We start from the raw sequence: 21,680 nt of genomic DNA, 5'->3' as shown, positions 1-21,680 counted from the left end.
CCAAATGTTGGATTTCCAGGTCAAAGTGCAGATAGGGGTTCCTAGGTATATTTTGTTCACTTACAGTGTTGCGAAGAACTTGATCATTTAAAAATTAACCATGCCACACACATCAGATCTTACTGAATGTTGCATTGTACCCAAAAGAAAAATGCTCTCACAGGAGGTACTTCTTGCAGTAGACATGTCACTCTGTCTGCATACACAAGCAGGACACAGTCAAGGAGACATTTAGATCCAGAAAACTCCATTCCCTCCTCCAACAAACAGATAAATCATAAACGACTAATACACACATACATAATAAGCAACAACAGGGAAATTAGAAAAGCAGAAAATCATAAAAATATATAATAGGGAAGAAAGGAAGGAGACTGCTCCCCTCGTGGCTCAGATGGTAGAGAATCTGCCTGAAATGAAGGAGACCTGGGTTCGATCCCTGGGTTGGGGAGATCCCCTGGAGAAGGGCATGGCAACCCACTCCAGCATCCTTGCCTGGGAAATCCCACAGACAGAGGAACCTGGTGGGCTACAGTCTATGGGCTTGCAAAGAGTCGGACACAACTGAGTGACTAACACTTTCATTTTCAATAGGGAAGAAAGGAAGGAAGTAAAGGAGGAAGGAAGGAAGGAAGGGAAGGAGGGAGGGAGGGAGGGAAGAGGAAAGAAAGGAAGAAGGAAGGAAAAGAAGATATTGTAACATACAGGGCAACCAACATATGAAGTGTGTCTTGGCCATATGAATGGATGGAGCTTAGGCTGCATATTTTTAGAGAAGAAAAAATGAGATTTTGGGAAATACTGATCTGGGTTACATCATGGTGTATTTTCCATTTGTCCAATTTATGTTGAAACCTTCCACTAACTAGCTGCGTGACCTTGGGCAAGTCACCTCTTTGGGCGTCTTTAAGTTATCTGAGCCAATAAATAAGCAGTTTGCACATATTACAATGCATTTCATAACATAAGCCTCTCTATTTCACAGGATAAAGCAGTAAAGACTAAGAACATGGGCTCTTAAATGAGAAATTAATATTAAAATGAGAAATTAATATCAAAAATACTTTAAAAACTCATGTATTTGGAAATTAAATGTCCACTTGTAAATGATGGGTGTATCTAGGAAACCACAACAAGGAAAAGTAGAAAATATTTGTAATACAATAAAAATGAACAGAGAATTTACCAGAATTTGTTGCAAGCAGCTGAAGCTGCTCAATGCAGTTAAATACAATATGGTGTCTTGCATAAGGTATAAAAATAAATCATGGACACGAACATAAAATTTTGTGAAATTTGAACAAAATCTGTACCATAGCTAATAGTACTGTATCACATGTTAATTTCCTTTTTTAAAAACAACAACAGTATTTCAGGTCTACTATATCCTTCCACTTATCTCTACATTCACTCTGTTCAGTTTTGAAAGTTTGATATTAAAACTCCATCTAAAAGTCTCAATTTATCTACTTAAAAATAATTGTAATATGTAATAGAACTAAATGTAAGTTTGTTCTGTATTTTCCAAGTCTCCTGTAGATGTGATATTGTATTTTTATAACTTACAAAAATACAGTAAGGAAGTAAGCAAAGAAAAATAAAAGAACACAGACACATTGCCTGGTTTCGCTGGTTTTCGCTGGTAACACAACACCAAGTACTATAATGCTAACAACATCTATTCTGTGTTTCAGTTTCCTCATGTATAAAGTGTGGGTTACAACATTTTATCATATCATAAAGTTGTTGCAAAGATTAAATGAGTCAATACATCTAAAGTATTTACAATGGGAGCGTAATAAATCTAGGTATACAATCTAGGTGTGTGATATAGTTAAATACAATATGGTGTGTGTTAGCTATTATAACACCATACAAAGTGCAAAAACTGTGAAAAAGTTTCAAGTGCTCTGTAAATGGAAGGAATCACCATAGTTAGAAGATGAAGGGAAGTCTACAAGCTGAGCTATGTGCCTGCAAGAGAAAAATAGTCCTCTTTTCTGGTTGACACCAGGCACAAGCTTCTCTAGTCCAAGGCTATATTTGTTGTCTGCACCTCGAGATGGCAATGCTCCCATTGCCTGAATTCTTCCCAGGTACCAGCAGTGATCTAAGGAGTAACTAGTCTATCCTCTCACACACACACACACACAAATACCATGAAATGGATATTATAATTATCCCTACTTTGCAGATCAGAAAACTGAGATGCCAAGAGGTTAAATTACTTCCCAGGAAAGAGAAGGTGGCAGAACTAAGTCTGAAACCCAGGCTGTATTTCTCAATTCAACTTATTTTATTTATTTATTTATTTATTTTATTGGAGTATAACTGTTTTATTACTTTGCCAACAAAGGTCCATCTCGTCAAGGCTATGGTTTTTCTAGGAGTCATGTATGGATGTGTTGGACTATAAAGAAAGCTGAGCACCGAAGAATTGATGCTTTTGAACTGTGGTGCTGGAGAAGACTCTTGAGAGTCCCTTAGACTGCAAGGGGATCCAACCAGTCCATCCTAAAGGAGATCAGTCCTGGGTGTTCACTGGAAGGACTGTTGTTGAAGCTGAAACTCCAATACTTTGACCACCTGATGCAAAGAGCTGACTCATTTGAGAAGACCCTGATGCTGGGAAAGATTGAAGGCAGGAGGAGAGGGGGACAACAGAGGATGAGATGGCTGGATGGCAACACTGACTCAATGGACATGAGTTTGAGTAGGCTCTGGGAGTTGGTGATAGATAGGGAGGCCTGGTGTGGCTGCGGTCTATGGGGTCATGAAGAATCGGACACGACTGAGCGACTGAACTGAACTAATAATTGCTCTATAATGTTCTGCTGTGCAACGAAGTAAATCAGATATATATAGACATATATCCTCTCCCTCTTTGCCCTCCCTCCCACCCCTCCCCCCATCATATCCCTCTAGCTCATCATAGAGCACTGAGCTGAGTTTCCTGGGCTTTATAGCAGGTTCGCACTAGCCGTTATACACATCATAGGGTATATGTGCCAAACCTAATCTCAAATGTAGGAATTTAAGTATGCAGCAAATCCTCCAGAGATGCAAACGTTTCTACTTAGTAGACGACTCCAGTTTCTGAGGTTCCCTTGCCTGCCTTTCTGCTCAGTTGCCCAGTCCAGGATACTTGCACGTGCTCCACATGCAGAGCATGCTCTGGTTGGCCTGGCACACTCTTCTCCCAACTCCCACCCCAACACTTGCTTTTCATCTCTCAGAGCACAGATCTAGATCACATCTTATAGTTCTCTTAATAAAGTACCTCTCTTACAGCATCAAAACATGTATATTATCTAGGGTGAAACAGATCACCAGCCCAGGTTGGATGCATGAGACAAGTGCTCGGACCTGGTGCACTGGGAAGACCCAGAGGGATCGGGTTGAGAGGGAGGTGGGAGGGGGGATTGGGATGGGGAATACATGTAAATCCATGGCTAATTCATGTCAATGTATGACAAAAACCACTACAATATTGTAAAGTAATTAGCCTCCAACTAATAAAAATAGATGAAAAAAAAATAAAGTACTTCTCTTATATAACCCTGCCATAATTTTACATTATGAGATTACTTGATTAGTCTGTCTCTTCAACTGCATCACCAAAAAAACAGTGACAAGCACCCTGAATGGTGTTATCTACAAGTGTATGTGTGTGTGTGCTCAGTCGTATCTGATTCTTTGGGACCCTATGGGGTTTAGCCCACCAGATTCCTCTGTCCATGGGATTCTCTAGGCAAGAAGCCTGGAGTGGGTTGCCATTTCCTTCTCCAGGCAATCTTCCCAACCCAGAAAATGAACCTGAGTCTCCTCCATCTCCTGCATTGGCAGGCGGGTTCTTTACCACTGCGCCACCTGGGGAACCCTAGGTCCCTTAGAAAACTATATTCTAATTTTGCAGGTTTAAAGAAGCAAGGATATTGTATTGCCTCTAGGATCCTGTTCCCCCTCAAAAGACTAAAGTCTGTGGCTAGCTGGGACTTCAGATAGGAACGTTCCTTCAAAGCACTTCCGCATGTTTCCTCTGGGGTGACTGTTGGCAGCTCAGAAGGGGTGGCTGGCCTGATCAGGGAGGGCCCCGCCTCTCTGGGCGTCCATCCTCCTGATCCTGTATCAGTTGCGGAATGTCTGTGCATTTGTTTGTCTGCTCATCATCCATTTCTGGTAGTAACTCTCAGATTTTCCTTTGAAGAATTACTCCCCCAGCCCCCCCACCTTTGCTCCCGGACTTTGTAGTTTGGATAAAACCAGCCACAGCCGCCCCACTTCCAAAGCTAGGTCATATGAACCAAGCCTGATGAAACAGCATATTTCATTTTACTGGCCACAGAGTTTTATGGATTGGGATGTAGCTTGAGCCAGATCTTTGAAAATTATTCTGGGAATTTTGCTGTACCTCCTGAAGGAAAAGCTTCTTCTTTCTACTGGGGCTGCTAATCCAACAAGACATATTTCTGGAATTTCTGCAGTCAGGTTTCTACTGCAAAGAGAGCATCTGCCTTAGAATGAAGCCAATAGAGAAAAGAGCAGAGATAGAGATACAGATTCCCTGCAACACTGTTTGAGCACCTAGATATATCCATGCCCGCAGCCACAACTCTGGGCTCTTTAAATTGCCTGAGCCCATAAATTCTCTTTCTGTTTGGCAAATTTGAATTATATTTCTTTAAAAAAAATCCTAATCAATAAGTACCCATTGTTACCAAACGGGAAACATACTGGTGAGGGATAAATCAGGAGTCTGGGATAAACACATGCACACACAACCATATATAAGATAAATAATCAGCAAGGACCTGCTGCATAGCACAGGGAACTCTACTCAATACTTTGTGATAACATATATGAGAAAAGAATCCAAAACAAAATTAATGCATGTGAATGTATAACCGAATCCCTTTGCTGTACGCCTGAAACTAACACAGCACGGTAAATCAACTACACTCCAATACAATTAAAACATTTTTAAAAACTTTAAAAAAGTAATGCCCATTGGATATACAGAGCTTATTACAAAGTATCAAAAACAGAGCTTATTACATCCATGTTTATGAATGTCAGGTTCCATGCCAAAAGTTAGAAATGCAGAGATAAGCTGGACCTAGTTCTTGCCTTCAAAAAGCCATTCTCTGGTGGAAGAACAGTCACAAGAGACAATGACAGGGCAGGGGGGCAAGTGCTATAACGTGGGTACGTGTGTAGACAGAGAGGGGGGAACACGCTCTCCTACCGTAAAGGCGGCCCAGAAGGCTCCACAAAGGAGTTACATGGACAAGAATTTTTAGGATGCTTTTGTGTTGAGTTTTGTCTAAAAAGGGGGAGAGTCATAGTTTATGCAAAGTCATAGGAAGTATGAAACAGTATGTTACATGAACAGCTGAGTCTCTGAAATGTAGGCTGAGTCGAAGATGACTCACCTGGATGCTTCATGAAATTTGGCAAAACCCCAAGACATTACTGACCAACTGGCAAAGAGTAAAGGGATCCAAACGCCGTTTGGAGCTGGCTTCTTCCAAACACAAATGAGTAGATGGACACTGCCGTGCAGTACCACCAGCTGCATCGATTGTTGAGCTCAGTGCACGGTGAAAATGCAAGTCTCCTAGTCCAAAAGTATTAAGAATTCAAGACGGTGATAGCAGGACCCTTTAGAGTGCAGGGTCCTCTGCAGCTACACAGGTTGTATGCTCAGGAAGCTAATCCTGCCATAGGGCTAGGGAGAGACCTGCCTCTCGTCTGTAATGTGGCCGGGCCTAATTCCCACCAATGCCTCAAGCACTGTAAAAGCCAGACTCCCACCTGAGTGATGTGAACAGGGAGAATCAGCGCAACATAAGCCCGGGCTAAGAATTCTGACATTTTTGTTGCTGGGCTGATTTTCCTCTTCCCAGCACAAACACCGATGCAGAAACATTTATCTCTTTCTGCCTTGACACACCTCTCCTCCCCTTCACCAGCCCCTAAAGCTGGCCCTAAGAGCAAGTGTGTCTGCAAAGTCACTTTGCTAGGCACACAGGCATCCAGGTAACAGAAGAGCAGCTTTGCAGAGGTCAGAATAGTAAGGGATGGAAGCCATCTGGGACTGGAGTGAGGTCCTGGGCAAACATGAGATAGAAACTTCAAGACTACAAATTTGAACTTTGTATCTAGTGACAAAATTATTAATGTTTATATTCTTTCCTCATTGCTTCCCACTGAAGAGATTTCTGCCTTTGCTTCTTTAACATCTCCTCTTCTTCCATCCTCTCAGGACATTTCTGTCTTTGCCAGCCAATTCTTGGCCCTTGGGACACAGAGCAAGAGCAATAGGTAGAGAGAGACAAAACTTCTTGCCAGTGTAGAGTGAAGAGTCCCCATGGGAATCATGCGTGTGTGCTCAGGTGCTCAGTCCTGTCTGATTCTTGGCAACCACATGGACTGTAGCCCACCAGGCTCGTCTGTCCATGAGATTTCCCAGGCAAGAATACTGTAGTAGGCTGCCATTTCCTATTCCAGGGGATCTCCCCGACCCAGGGATCAAACCCACATCTCCTGCATCTCCTGTATTGGCAGGCAGATTCTTTACCACTGAGCCACCTGGGAAGCCTTTCCATGGGAAACATCTAAAACAAATATAAGAAGCCAAAGGGAAAAAAAAAAAAAAAGAAGCCAAAGGAAAGTGAGAGCAAAAGCAAAGAGAGAAGCTTGGAGGACCCCAGTTTTAAAAGAGTTTGTGGATAGGAATTGAGAATAAGGTTGTGAGAGAGACTTGAGTAAACCATGAAATAGGAGAGATACAGGAGAATGGAAAAAGGGAATATTAGATAATATTGCTGAGTTCTATGACTTGAACTTCATTTTGATGAAATAACATTATTTGAGAGAAAGCATTAAAGATGGAAATTGCTCACAGTTACTCTTGTCTGTTGGGCTGGACTATGTGGGATCTGAGTTAATCTTGGGTTACACTTGTATTCTATGATATATTAATAAGTACTATATACACATAGGGAGACATGAATACATGCACACCAAATGATTCAAAGTGCAAGTAAATCTGTGAAATGCTGTATCCCATATCTTCCTCTTAAAGAATCCCATAGCATCCCCTTAACATCTTCCTCTTAGAGAATGCATTAGCATAAAGGCTCTGAGAAGTCCTGTACCACAGAAAGCTAATCAAAGCTGCTTAATCCAATGCTTCCTAAACGTATTCTATCATATGTCACAGAACATATTTTATTGTTTTGAATAAATTTAATATAGCACAATTTTAATAAGGCTGATCTTAAGCTCTCCTGTCTCAAGGTTTAGAGAAGGTGTTGTAGATGAAGTATATTTTAACTAGTATTGGAAGGATGGGGAAGGTAGGGAGTAGACAGTTCAGTATATAGAAAGGAATGAAGAATAATGAACAAATAGCTCAAGACTGGTGAGCAGTTCCCTGGGGTTTCAATGCAGAAAGAAAGCATCTGTTGCACTTCAACTTATTTTCACCAGGGAGAAACTCTCCCCAGCTCCTGCCTCTCCCGGTGCGATGTCACGTGAGTGCTGAGATGCCAGGCTCTCCGGAGGCAGGGGCCGCTTACCTGTTCTGAACCATGCTCATGGCCATCCAGTCCACAGGGTACACGTTTTTCCCAATGAGGTCCTTGAACATGATGAACGTCTCCATCAGGAAGTCCTACAACAGTAAAGCAAAGCACACCTGTCATCTTGCTTTATAGGAAATGACTGGAAAGACCCAGATCTTTGTGAGTTGTTCAAACTTTTTCTTTCTTCTTTTTTGGAGGTGCGGAAAGGGAAGGGGGCACAGCCTTTCATTATGTAAACGCAATGAAACCAACAGAGGTGGATTTTCAAATGAAATCTTACAATTGATTACCGGGAGACTGTTTCACAGATATAAGTGGAACATGAATACGGAATGTGAAAACCCTCTCAAAATAAAGCACTGTTAATTCTGGCTTTGGGAGTAAAGGAGTAAATGTATTCATTGATATGGCAATTTTATAATCATCTTGCCAAATATGTATTTGAGGAGGAAATAATCTACACTTATGAATGCATCTCAGGTCACTGAGCAAACAAACTATTATTAAAGTGAAACATCTAATTGCCGTACTGTAAACACAGCTAATTCCTGCGTCACAGGCACGTGCGTGAGCAAGCTAGAGGAAACAGGACAGGGACGCTCTCCCTCTCCTTTAAAGAGGTTCAAAGTGGCCCTCAGCATGCCCCACCAGGCTCTGCGGTGGGGCGGACTTGTTCCCTACCTCTGGAGAACACAAATTCAAGGCAAACCCAGGTAGCAAAGACAAGAATCACTGACACTGGGAGGAAATGAAGCTATCCCATCCGTTTGCTGTGTGTGTGTAAGCTCAATTGGTCAGTTGTGTCCAACTCTTGTGAGCCATGGATTGTAGCCTGCCAGGCTCTTATGTCCATGGGATTTTCCCAGCATGAATACTGGAGTGGATTGCCACTTCCTTCTCCAGGGAACCTTCCCAACACAAGGATCGACCTGGCATCTCCCACATCTCCTGCATTGCAGGTGAATTCTTTACTGCTGAGCCGTGCATTTGCTATAGGCAAAAGTTAAAATCCATAGGAAGCCTGTTCAGAGCTCTTTCCTTAAGCCAGTGGTTTCAAATTACTTTAACAGCAGAATTTTTTGTCTGGAGAAAATCTTACTTGGAACCTAGTGTATAAAACAGATAAAAGTAGAAACAGCTCTGGTTGAAGTATGCATGTATGTATGCGTGTGTGTGTGTGTTTATGGCAGAAGACAGTGAGGTTGGGAGAAATATAATTTGAAAATCACTGCTTAAGCTCAACTGTAAAATTCTAGAAATGAGATTGGTTCCTTTCCAGCAATGATTGCTTCTAGGGAAATTTACCTCAGAGACTAAAGTCCCAGTTTCCACATCAGCAGAATGGGGATAACTTCTGCCTCAAATGGTTGACTAAGTGCACACCGTCTCTAAGATGCTCCACACAGAGCCCAGCCTACTGTGAGTGTTCATGAGATGCTCAGGACGATGGTGAGTGTAACTGTTCATCCTCGGGATCACCTGGGGAGGTGTGGATGTTGCCACAGGCACAGTCCCTTCCTGTGGGAATGGAGAAGACCTCTGCCTCACAGATGGAAAGCCTGGCTTCTGATTGGGAAGGTGCAGCATGGTGTAAGCTTTCCTACACCCTGGTAGGAAAGACGGTGACGACTCTGCCGGCAATGTGGGAGGCCCGGGTTTTGTCCCTGGGTCACAAAGATCCCCTGAAAAAGGAAATGGCAACCCACTCCAGTATTCTTGCCTGGAAAATCCCATGGACAGAGGAGCAGGGCGGGCTACAGTCCATGGGATCGCAAAGAGTCAGACATGGCTGGGCGACGAACACTTCCTTACTTAGCATGGTGTAAGGACTGGAACAGGGGTTCAGATCCTCCCTCTGCCATATACCGCTGTCTGACCTTGAGCAAGCAGCCTGGAGACTTGTCAAACATGACTGCTAGCACCTCTGCCAGGCTGCTGGAGGGATGGTTAAGAGGTGTATAGTTCAATACATAGCGATCTGTTTCCTACCATCCTTTCCACCCTTTCTTCCACTGAGGATCAAAAGTGAGGAATCCATTCTGTCTATTTCCATGTCCCATGACACTGAGGAGGGAGAAAATCTTAGGTTATTTAGATTTCCTTTTGTTTCTTCTTCCTTTTTTTTTTGTATAACCAGAAAGAGGTTCCATTTCTTGCCAATCTTACTCCAGGGAGGAGTCCTCAAAGCTAAATGGCTGAAGGGACAGGACATTAGTTTCCTATTGGTTCTCCACTCTGTGAGCTTGGCACAATTCTGGTTCCCTTGTGTCCTTCAAGGAGAGGTAAAAATGAGCCCCTGGCAGCAGAACCCCTGAAGCTGGCGGTATTAAGGAGACAGGGACAAAGGTTCCATACTGAGGGTAAAGTAAGTGCTGCACTCAGGGGCAGCTTGGGCTGGGCTTTCTTGTGATGACATCATCTGCTGCAGAGGTACAGCCCACCAGCCGCCCGCCAGAGCAGACGGCCCTGTAGCAAACGAACCCCGAGAGGCCAGAAGAGGAAAAGGCTCAGAGACCAGTTTTCACTGTGCATGTCTTATTATAACACAATGATGGCTGCCTTTTCCTGGACTCCTACAAAGTGAGAGCTACTGTGCTCTCATTTAATCCCTTCACAATGCTGTGACATAAGTGATACGATCCCCACTTTACAGATGGGTAAACTGAGGCTTAAGAAAGGTTAGTTAGCCCACACTCACAGCTAGCCAGTGACAAATCCTGGATTCAAACCCAAGACCGTGTGACTCCAACAGTCATGTTCTTGAGCCTCAAAATGTCTATGATTCATCAACAAATATGGTTCCAAGTCCTATGTAGACTAGACACTCAGGGCTCACATCTGACATGGGCTGAGATGTATTTCAGGAGTGACATATACAAACCTAAATGGGAGTGAGAAACAGGGAGGCACACGAACATTTCTGCAAACTTAGACCCACACACGTAAGGTTCCTGGGGAGATATTCTTGCCCTAAACTCTCAAGAATCTAAAGAGCACAACGTGTCTCCCAACACTGCCCCAAAGTATTCTATAGACTCACCACGAGTTCAGAGCTGGTCTGGAAGGTCTCAATATAGAAGGAATAGTGCTGGTCGCCCATCTGGTTTAAGATGGCTGTCATACATGCTACAAAGTGACTCTGCAAGAAATAAAAATGCCATGAAACAGTGAAGAGGTGGACCATGAGATTCATTTTTTCCATTTACGTGACTTCAAACTGGAAAACATCTCTCCATCCCAGGCTAGTATAACCCCTCTCCAGCCCACCCCCTCCAGGGGTGGGGAATTTCTTCTTAGCAGATGAGCATGTGAAACTTCTCTAAGAGTAAATGTCTCCTTATGGCTTATTCATCAGCTCATTCATCCAAAAGAAAGCATTTATTGAATACCTATTATATGCCTAGGACTATAATAGGAGCTCCAGATATAGACAATAAGGACGCAGTTCATTGCTTCCCCAGTTGCTTTATATTGGGAAAAGGGCACTGTACTGATGTCAGGAGATCCAGCTTGCATCAACATTCTGAAGGCGACTGATTTTCCGGTAAATAATTTTACATGTCTAATCTCCAATTGTTCCATTTGTAAAGTGGGACAATAACCCATCCACATCTAACCCCAGAGATGTATCATAAGGATAGATGGCTTCTAAGGTGCCTTGAGGACACTAAAGTTCCCTGTAGGAGCATCGGTGGCTGGGCCATGAATCAGCCAGTGAGAAGCCAGCAGCTGTCAGGGCGAATGTCTGCAGGCGGAACTGAGGGGGATCTACCCTGGGAACCTGGGTAAAGGAAGAACTGCCCATACATTCACCCACTGGGGGAAGGCATCAAGAGCGTCTCCTGTAAGAGTCCACTAGACTCCCAACTTCATCAAAGAGAGCTCCCTGGCAAGGGCACGCCAGTGGTGCACGGGAAGCTTGGGGTGATGCAAGTGTCTCCAGGGATCCCCACTGCTAAAGGGTGTCATATATAACACACAATAGCTGCGGGTCTGGAAGTGGTGTGTTTGAACCAAGTATTATATCTGTATCACAAACTGCTATGTTTGTTTAAAAAAACAAAACAAAACTGCTAAAACCAAAAAATGAACAAGCTTCTGCCTCTGTTATAAAAATACAATGTGGAAAAAACTCCTCCCAACTGCAGGTTTACACTGCAAGAACCGTGACAGAAGGAACAGCCTCGATGTCCCCAGGAAGCTCCTTCTGCACTTCTCCACGGGGAGTCTCTGGGGCAATTGAATGTTCTTCAAGTTCACGTTCCCAAAAGCAACTCCCAAAGATATGGATTCTCAATTGCTTCTAGGTTCTTTCCAATTAGGACCTTAGGGATAGCATGCTTTCCCAGTCAGCAGGACTAGCTACGTAATTTGTGGGGCTCAGAACAAAATGAAAATGGAAAAGTACCTGTAAAAATTCCTCAGAATTTAAAGACAGCCACAGGGCCCTTCTGAGCACCGGACCAGGTCACACACCGGGGAAGGCAGCTCTGCCTATGGGTGACCACCACACACACACACACACATCCTAAGTGTTCAGAAAACATGCAGAGCTGGCAGGAGTGCAAGGCCGGGACCCTCAGGAGCAACGTCAGTGGTATTGCTGGGTGCTGGAACCGGGAGCCTTTTCCCTGGGGGCCAACTGCCCTGGCCACCCTGGAGTCAAATCCTCCTGCCTGCTGAGGCCCCCAGGGGGTGATGGTGAGTCTGTGAAATTATCCATCCCTTTCAAACCAGACAGAACGCCACCATCACTGCTAACTTCACTAAGTCCCACGGAAACCAAGAAACAAGTTTATTATTGCTTATCCCTCCGGCCAGGCTGGATGCAAGAGGGGATGAATCTTCCGAGTTAGGTGTGTGTTGGGGGGGTGGGGTGGGCACACACGCGTGTATCTACTCCCTCCATCTCTTGTGTGAGGAGCTTCCTCCAAGAATTCAGCCAGTGGCCACTAGAGGTCTTTCCTTTTCACATGGTAGCTGCCGTGCAGTTTTTTCGGCTTTTTATTTATTCCTACGTGAGCAGACCCACTACACTTCTTGCATATAAACAGTGAAAATTACAACATAAAGGACTTATTATTTCTTCTTTTGGAGTAATTCTGCTGCTGGCCAAAGCCTGGCTCGTTTTGCAAAGAAAGGAAGGACATTCTCTGCAGGTAATTCCACTGCTTCAAGGTAAGAGATCTGGGTAGGTTTTATTTTTTGTGATCCATCATCCTTTCGGAGCAAATGCTATCATTTCTTGGACAATAGTTTACTTTTAAAGCTTGGGCTTGAATGAGCCCTGGGATTGTGAGCTTGTTTGTCTGTGTGTGTGTGTCTCAGAAAATCCACCATGGTCGGAACTGCAGGCTGCCCCAAATGCACAGATTCAGATCCGGAATGCTTGTTATTTCCAAAGGCTTGATTTGAATTTGAAGGGGGTGGGGGAAGCAAGCAACAAACCTCAGAGGTCAAGTTGCCTGGAAATTACCTTGAAAAGGCTACTTGTCTTAAGCCTTCCGGACAGGAACTTCCATGCTTCATTTTAAATGAAAATAAAGGGGAAGGGGATTCCCGTGCCCGTCTCATTTGGAGAGAGTGATTATTTTATGAAAGAACCACTATCTTTTTATAAGGACTTGCTCAGTTCACCGATCAATCAAAATTACTTTCACCAGCTTGTTCATCTCTTCATTCTAACTACCCCGTAGAAAAACCTGGCTGAGTGCCTTCCAGCAGGATCTGTAGTGTGTTGTGACTGAAGTTTGGACAAGTTACCTGCATTTGGCTGTTAATGAGAAATGACAGTGCTTTACTTCCAACTGGAAGCGTTCCTTTTCTTCTGCTACGGTGTCTAGCCCACATTGCTATCAAGTCTGTCCGAAATCACCCCCATGTGACTGACTGACTTGTGAAATGGCATGAGACACCAGCAGCAGGTTCGAATTCAGTAAAGGCTCCTGTCATTTAAATTAAAAGCCAAAAGCCCCTGTTCATCATCAGGTTGTGTCTCTCCCATATGTATCCCCTCTTCAGCAGAGCCCTCAGCTCAGCAAGCCACTTCTTTGCTCCCTGTCCTCTTCCCCTTTCACAAGTTTGAGACCTTCCGTATCCACCATGTCTGAATGTTTAGAAAGAGCCGTAGGGGCTGGGCGTGGGGGAGAAGATCAGACAGCATTTGCTGTAGCAACTCAGACCTTCCTGACGTTGACACTGCTCAAACTTTACAGTGCTGGAGCCCAAACTCCCAGCCCTGCCAGCAACATGGAAAAGCCTGAAGGCAGCCTAGGGGACAGAGGGGTGGACGGACCCCCTGCCGTTCAGGCTGACGAGAATGTCCTTCTTGCCATCCTTGGTGGAAATTTTGTGGTCAACAGATATTTACTACCAAGGCGTGAGGCAGCCACTCATCCATACCCGAGCAGCATTCCAGTTGCCTGGGTAGGAAATTGCTCTTAAAACCGAATGGCAGGGGGACCTGCATATTAAATTCCGGAGAGAAATTGTATCTGAGATGCTGGCACAAACCAGGCAGAGTCACCTCAGCTCCATTCGGGGTGGCTTAAAATGTAGCTAATGAATCACAGCGTGAAGAGACACGGTTTGAAACTAGGTCAAATGTGTAAAAATAAATGCAATCATTGCCGGCACTTGGCTGATGAGGGGCTACTTAAAGCCTTGAGTGGCAGGGCTTATTTGCCATATAGAACTCTCTTCAGTGATCCACGACATTCAATCCTCTTAATTAATTCACCCCATCAGTAAGCAGGGAGGTCTCGCACACCTGGGAGAGAATTGAAGCTCCAAAGGAAAACAGTCAGGGTCTCTTAGCTGTGTGATGGCAAGAGAAAATGAGAAATCCAGTATCGTGTCATTAGCATTAATTAACTGGGATACTGGGTGATTGCGATCAGGAGAGTAGCCCTTTCCAAATCAATTTACTCCTTTGCATAAAAAACCATCATTGTGATCATCGTATGACCATCATCATCATCCTCCCCTTATTGATAAGGCCGATAGTTTTGGTGCACAACACTCAAACACATCTATTTAACCTCTTCTAAAGCAAACACACCTACACACACGGTTAGGACCTGCAGGGCTGAGTGAGCCAGGAAGAGGCAATCAGTCTGCCCTGCCTTGAAGAGCTAACAAAACACAGGGGGAGGGGCATGGTGGGTGTGAATGCACCTCCCCCCCACCTGAGGTTAGTGGGAGTGATAAGATCTCAGAGGGAGGGAAGAGCCAACTTAGGGAGCTTGCTACCTACATGCCAGCATTACTATGCGATGCCAGCTGGTGACACGTTGCCATAGGAACTTCAAATAATGTGCTCTACCAAAATGAAATAAAATACAGAGCGCCAAGGAGAGGAAACAAGGGAGGAAAGTTTGCATGCCGAGGGAGATGAAAAGTTTCACCTATGGGGCCATCCATTTCATTTGGAGACTAAGAGTAGCCGGATGCCACTCTCGGGTTGCTTCTCCACTCACCCGCACATCTGCCATGTGGTTATATAACAGATTTGATTTTTGGGTGCAATTGGTACTGTCTTTGTGATAGATCCAGGATTGGAGGTGGGAAGCTACGGTATCAAGAAAAACAAGGGCTCTAAAACCCCTTCATCTTAGCAGTTTGTCAGGAAGCTGAGCAATCTTTGGGGAAAGCAGTGTATGCAGTCTGTCTCAGCAACCATCACGTGCTGCGCACTGTGTTGGGTACCCAGGTGCAACAGTGAGCCGGATGGGTAACGTTTTCTCCAAAGAGTCTAATCTGGCTCTGCCACGATGTAGAGCATCAGATGGAGACCTAGGAGCCAGACCGCCTGAGTTCAAATCTCAGCTCTATCTGTTACTAAGCGTGTGACCTTGAGCAGGGTCTTGCATCTTAGAGTGAAAGGGAATAGAAATAGTTCTTACTGCATATGTTTTTGGTGAGAATTAAATCAATCTGTAGAAAGCCCTCAAAATGATCAGCCATTAGTATTATTCCTGTCGTTGCTGACTCTGGCCCTGAAAAACTGTGCAGATTGACTAACGGAAATTTCTGACCTGGACAGATGAAACGAGGACTCTAGTTACCCCTGACTGTCTGTGGATGCGTCAAGCACTCCCAGTCGCAGTTTGGGACATGAGGCTAAGTGTCCTTTGACTCTGAACATGGTTTTAGTCAACAACACGTCCAAAGAAAAGCTGTTTAGTAAATAGAGTGTGTGCCTCTCTGAGCAGTGCATGATGGGAGGTTCTTTTTATTTGGGACAGCTGCTGGCAGGTAGGAGACGATGAATGACAAAAGTGCCCAAACTGTTCAAAAGCCTGAAATGTAACCATTTTCGTCGGAAGCTTAGTACTCCAGCTGTCTGGCTTTGGGAAGTGCCTCTCCTTGTGGGCAGTGACATTCTTTGGTTACCCAGGAATCCTGCTGTGTGACAGACTAAACCAAGTCACCTTCCTTCAGGGAGAAGATTCTTAATGGGCACAGATCCAGGGGTTTTGTGTAGCCTGTTCCACGTCAAAGCGCAACATCACAGGAAGACAGGAAGGAGCCTCTTAGCTGCTGAGCACTCTGGTGCAGCGGGACACATTCTGTCTGCACGATGCAGCCGCTCTCTGGAGCTAGCTATGAGCACCCCGCCTGGCACTGTGGGCATTGATGATCAGCTCTCCAGAAACACTAGGGCCAGACAGAACCGCAGGCACAGCGTCTCTCAGAGAGCGCTTCTCACTGATGAAGAGCAGGTGGGGAGAGGTAACAAAGCTGCTTTGAATCTAGGCTGGAAGGGCAGACTGAACTGGCCACACACTCTTCCTTTGAAATGAGCACTTTCTGATCTTGGCTGGAGCCTGCGCAGGTGGCTCTGTAGTGTGGGGTCACTTTAAATCTTCCAAAGGATACCGTGAGGTGTTTAATCACAAAGGGAGGTGGAAGGCAAGCAAATTCTGTTCATTCATTCCTTGGGCTTAGGACTCTACCTTTATCATCTCATTGAGTCATCTCAACAGCCTCATGAGGTCAACTTTATGCCCGTTTTACAAATGAGAAAAGTGAGATCCTTAGAGGTCAAGCAGTTTGCCTAGACAGACATTTAGAACAGGATGGGGCAGGAACAAAAATCTGGGTCTTTCTAACTCAAAAACCTGTGTTCTTTTCGTAAACCCATGATGTTCCTCATCTCATCACTGTCAGCTCCACCTGGGCAGAGGATTCTGTCTTTTATTCATTGCCATATCACCAGAATCTAGAATTGAACTTGCACGTAGTATAGGCTCAATAAATACTTGTAAGATGAAAGAGTGAACTTCTTATAGCATTCTTCATCTTTCAAAGAATGTTACAGGGATAACTCCCCCAAACTCTGAAAAGTTAGGGTCGTGTGTAGAACATCTTTGCCTTAGGAGAGGACAGAAATGAAAGAATTTTTGCTCTACTCCTGGATTATTATTCTTATTCCATCTAAAGTTATGTTTGATTAAGCCAGAGTGAGATCACGGTTTCACACTTTCCTTAATTTAACAAATATTTCTTGAGCACTTACTACGTTTCAGACATGGTTCTAGGTGCTTTGGACAGTCATGGATGAGACTAACAAGGGATTTGTTCTTAAGGAACTCACTCTCCCACTAGGTAGAGGGTCAGGGATGGGGAAACACACCACAAGCCAGTGAATACATAAGTAAGGTCATTTTAGGCAGTGATATCTGCTGCTAATGAAATATTACAGAGAAATGAGATAGAGACGGGAAGGGATTTGTTTTCAATAGGGGAGATGATGGTGGCCTCTTAGAGAGCTGACATTTGAGTGGAGATCTAATGATGAGAGTTGGTCATGTAAAAATCTGGCAGAACAGCATTCCAGGGCAGTTAAGTAGCAGATGCAAAGGCCCTGAGGTCAGATGTGCTTGGAGGGCTGGAGAATCCAAAAGAGGGCCAGAAGGTACAAAGTGAGGGAAGGCAAGGAGAAGAAGATGAGGTCAGAGAAACATCCTGAAGGCCCTTGAAGGTCAGGGGCAAGGGCCTGGGTTTTCTTCTAAGTGCAAAGGGAGACGATTGATTTGGGTTTTAAGAAGCTCACACTGGCTACTGTGTGTTTCAGGAACCTCCCTTTGAAGATGCAGTTTGTGTGTCTTCCCACACTTTTCCAAGACACTGGAGTTGTTTCCAGGTGTGACCATGTCCTCAATGTCAACTCTCCTGGTTTGTGGTAGCATCACACTTCTCAGCAAGCATTTCTCACTAAATGACTATTTTATAGCAGACTCTTGACCTTCCTTCAGCAGGTAAAACTCTAGTTTTATGTGGATCTCAATTGTCTTCAAGTTCACTGGTTTGTCTCCCTGTCATTTAGAGCTGAATGAAAGGGAGGGAGCCTGCTCCAGCATCTCCCAGTCTATGATGAAAGCCATTTGAGCTCATGGAAGTTGAGAAGGCTGCTTGCCAGGAGAGGGGCTATCATTTAGGACACCTCAGTTTTTAACTGAACACAAGATGATTTTTCTAAATGTTTCTAATTACATCTGTGGAGGTGTGGGTGGGGAAGTTCACAAATGTGACAGAAAAAGGAATTGTTTCAGGAACAAGGATTTATTCTCAGCACACACAGCAATGATGGTCTTCCAAGCTTTACACTGAATGCCTCTGGAAGGGCTGCACAGAAGCTTGTGTTGAGTCCTGGACAGAACAGTACTGTTCTCGCCTCACATGTTCCTGAGAAAAATCAAAGCCAGGAGCATCACTAGCATGCAGCTCTGCATGAGCATCCTAAGCGGCCTCTCACCTCTCCTGCAAATACTTGTATCCCAGTTGCATAAGACACCAAGGTCAACCTTCAGCAGGAAAAGTTGTCATAAAAGGATATTATGACTCATAAAGAAGGTACGGTGGGCTGAAGGATAGCAATAATGACTATAACTTCAAGGGCTAAGTGTGTGTCGGGCAGTGTGCTAAACCCTCTGTTGATCCATCAGTAAGGACATTTTATAGGATTGTGGCCAGGAACGGAAAGAGCTGGGAGAGAGAACCAGCATCGAACAGACATTCCTACGTCAGACACTGAGCTAAAACATATGCCGATGGCGCAGCAGCTACCGTGACTGAGTGCTTACTATAGGCCAAGCACTGTGTGTGCCTTATCTCAACGAATCCTCCCAACACTCAATCAAAGTTGGTAAAACTATGTGTACTTTATAGATGAGGAGATCAAGGAGCAGGGTGGTGACATGACTTGGCTGGCCCAGCTTAATTCCAGAATATTGTTTTATAATCATTACATCATCTTATTAATATGAAAAGCAATACCTCAAAATATCATGAAGAAAGAAGTGCATGATATTTCACTCCACCAGGCCTCCTGCCTGACCTTGAACACTGTGTGTGCATGTGCTCAGCCATATTAGACTCTTTGTGACCCCACAGATTGTAACCCACCAGGATCCTCTGTCCGTAGGATTTTCCAGCAAGAGTATTGGAAGGGGTTGCCATTTCCTTCTCCAGAGGATCTTCCTGACCCAGGGATCAAATGTGTCTGCTGCACTGACAGGCAGATTCTTTACCACTAGGGCTACCTGGGATTTACCACTAGGGCTACCTGGGAAGCCCTAACCTAGAATATTAAGAATATTCAATATTCATCTCAATCCAATAAACATCTAAATGTTAAGGACATTCTAAAATCTCTTGTGCCTAACTAGAGATAGAAGGATGGGTGGAGAGATGGATGGATGGAGCTAGGCTGGCAGATTACAAAGGCAGATAGACTAACTGGTAAGCGTTGTCACATATTTATGTAAACAAGACCAGCCCTCTTAATGACTTTGCCCTATGGCTTATGAGTCTCCATGATTTTAGGTTCAATTGAGGATAAACCTTCATTTTCTGCATTGTTGGGGTTTTGAAGGCCAAGAAGGGTTCAGTAAGGAATGCCAACACCAAATATTAGGAAATACATGCGGTTTCTCAGAGAAGCAGCTTTCCTGGAACGCACTGGATATACTAAGTACTGGGATCAAATGCCCGCTCTGGATCTTTGGACGAGTTGCTTTACCTCTTGGAGCCTCAGTTCTCTGGTCTCTGAAATGGGGATAACAGTGCTGACTATAGGACTGCTGTGAGGATGCGGTAGAAGGTGGATGCAGCGGGTCCCTGTGGATACTGGCAATACCAGAGGAACTCAGAAAGCCTTCCTGCAGTGCTCAGCGTCAGCCCTCTTTGCGGTTCTCCAGGGATAGTGAGTTGGTCAGCTGGGGAAGTGTGGACTTAGCTTCTGGCTGACTCGTGGAGGATGATCTAAGCCTCCCTGTAGACCTGGGGACCTGCACTGTGGGTGACGATTGATACAAGCTCTCCCTGCCCTCTTTTTCCCCGCACAGAGACTCGAGGTTTCAAGGAACGGAGGTCAGGCAGACAGTGTGCTCACACAAGAGGTATCAGGAGGGACAGTTACTCTGTGCAGTGAAGGGTGTCTTTAGCTGACCCCTCCTGTTTCCTTCATGAGGAATGAGGACAAGTGAAGACAAGGGAAGAAGGTCTCACACATCATGTTGTAAACTTCAAGCTCAACTTTTCAACCAGGTCCCTCCTGGCACCTCCCCCCAGGCCTAGCTGTCCCTGCCGCAGGCAGCGGGTCAGCCCTGCGCACTCAGCTACGCGGTCTGACAAGCACCATCAGGTGTGTGCTGAGGCGGCCTCTGTGCAAGCTCTTTGTACTGCTCAACTCAGCAGTGCATAACTGAGGCAAAGACACACCGATGGTGCGTCAGTCCACACTAGCCCAGGGTCTTCCCCCTTCCCAAACAGTTCCTCATTCCCAGTTAATCAATCAATTAGCAAATACTTAGCACCTATTATGTGTAAGGAACTCTATCAGATATGATCATGGTTCTTACCCTGCAAGTCTCAAACTCAGAGGGAAGATTCTTTTTCTTCTTTTTTTTCCTTTTCTTTAGTGTTTTTTCTCCTCTTCTTTCTCCTCCTCCTTCTTCCTTCTCTCTCTCTCTCTCCCTGTCTCTCTAATACAGTAGTTCTAACCTGGAGGCAATTTTGTCCCCCAGAGGGCATTTAACAACATCTGGAAACACTTTTGTCTGTCATAGAGAGGGAGAGGGGGAGGCTGACATCTATTGCATAAAGGCTAGAAATGCTGCTAAACATCCTATAATTCACAGTTCAGCCCTAACAACAGAGAATGATCCAGCCCAAAATGTCACTAGTGCTGAAATGAGAAACTCTGATCTGCAGAGAGACACACGTGATAGTGCTGAATGACAGATGCAAAATGAGAGTTCTAGTTTTCTCTAGGCATTTAAGAAGTGGGAATAACCTTTGTAGTTAGGAATGTTCAGGAGAAATTTCACAGAGCATGTGGGATTTGAAAAATGACAAGAGTGAAGAAGATGAAGCAAAGAATGGGAAAGGATGACTGCGATAGGAAAAACATTTCATTTGATGATTTGATTAATCTGATTGATTGGTGGTAACTGCCTAAAGATCTGTGAGAGGAATGATTTTAACGCCAAGTTGTAGCTCAGCAGTAAAGAATGTAGCAATCGATTAGTGATGTCTGCTCTAGTCAAGGGAGGAGGAGGGATAATATTATTACATGTGCTGAGGAATGAGTGTTCCACTTTGACAGGGAATGCCAGGAGGGAAGAAGCAGAGGGGAAAACAAGCAAAGTGCTTTGGTACAACAGAGGTTCACAGAGAGAGATTACAGGAGATGCATGGAGGGGCAGACTGGAAGGACCTTAAATGTCAGGCTGAGGGCTTTGAATCTCGATCTGTTGGTAATGGGATGTCAGGCAGCTACCTGCCTACTGTACTGCCTTCAGGCCAGCTCTGCTGACAAGGTCTTGAGAACTAAAGAGGGCTACCAAAGTCCTTGCTCTTCATTTCTATAAAGGGAGGACTATTTCATCTGTTAACAGTAAAAACTGGCAGAATTATCATGCTCTGGCTTCTACGAAGCTGATCCCAATGATGAAAAAAATCCTGTGAAGCTGAACTCAGAGATAATTTTTGAAAAGCTGACTCCATGGGTTCACATTAATAAGCTCCTGTAAAGCCCTCTTGGATAGAGCATTCCTTCTGATGTTATTCACACGAGAAACAAAA

General features: G+C 44.5%; 1 protein-coding gene across 1 annotated transcript in view; it reads right to left on the bottom strand.

Annotated features, from left to right (window-relative positions):
• Positions 1–21,680, bottom strand: part of DOCK2 (dedicator of cytokinesis 2) — a 459,408-nt gene that overhangs the window by 101,095 nt on the left and 336,633 nt on the right. Inside the window, exons 28-29 of the mRNA XM_061129423.1 lie at positions 10,630–10,728; positions 7,584–7,678 (exon numbers count right to left, since the gene is read on the bottom strand). Coding sequence (XP_060985406.1) covers positions 7,584–7,678; positions 10,630–10,728 — 194 coding nt within the window. The remainder of the gene's footprint in view (positions 1–7,583; positions 7,679–10,629; positions 10,729–21,680) is intronic.

The sequence above is a fragment of the Dama dama genome, chromosome 25 (genome assembly GCF_033118175.1).
Source record: "Dama dama isolate Ldn47 chromosome 25, ASM3311817v1, whole genome shotgun sequence".
Classification (NCBI taxonomy): domain Eukaryota; kingdom Metazoa; phylum Chordata; class Mammalia; order Artiodactyla; family Cervidae; genus Dama; species Dama dama.
The sequence above is the reverse complement of the archived record's forward strand: the minus strand, read 5'-3'. Positions and strand labels throughout refer to the sequence as shown.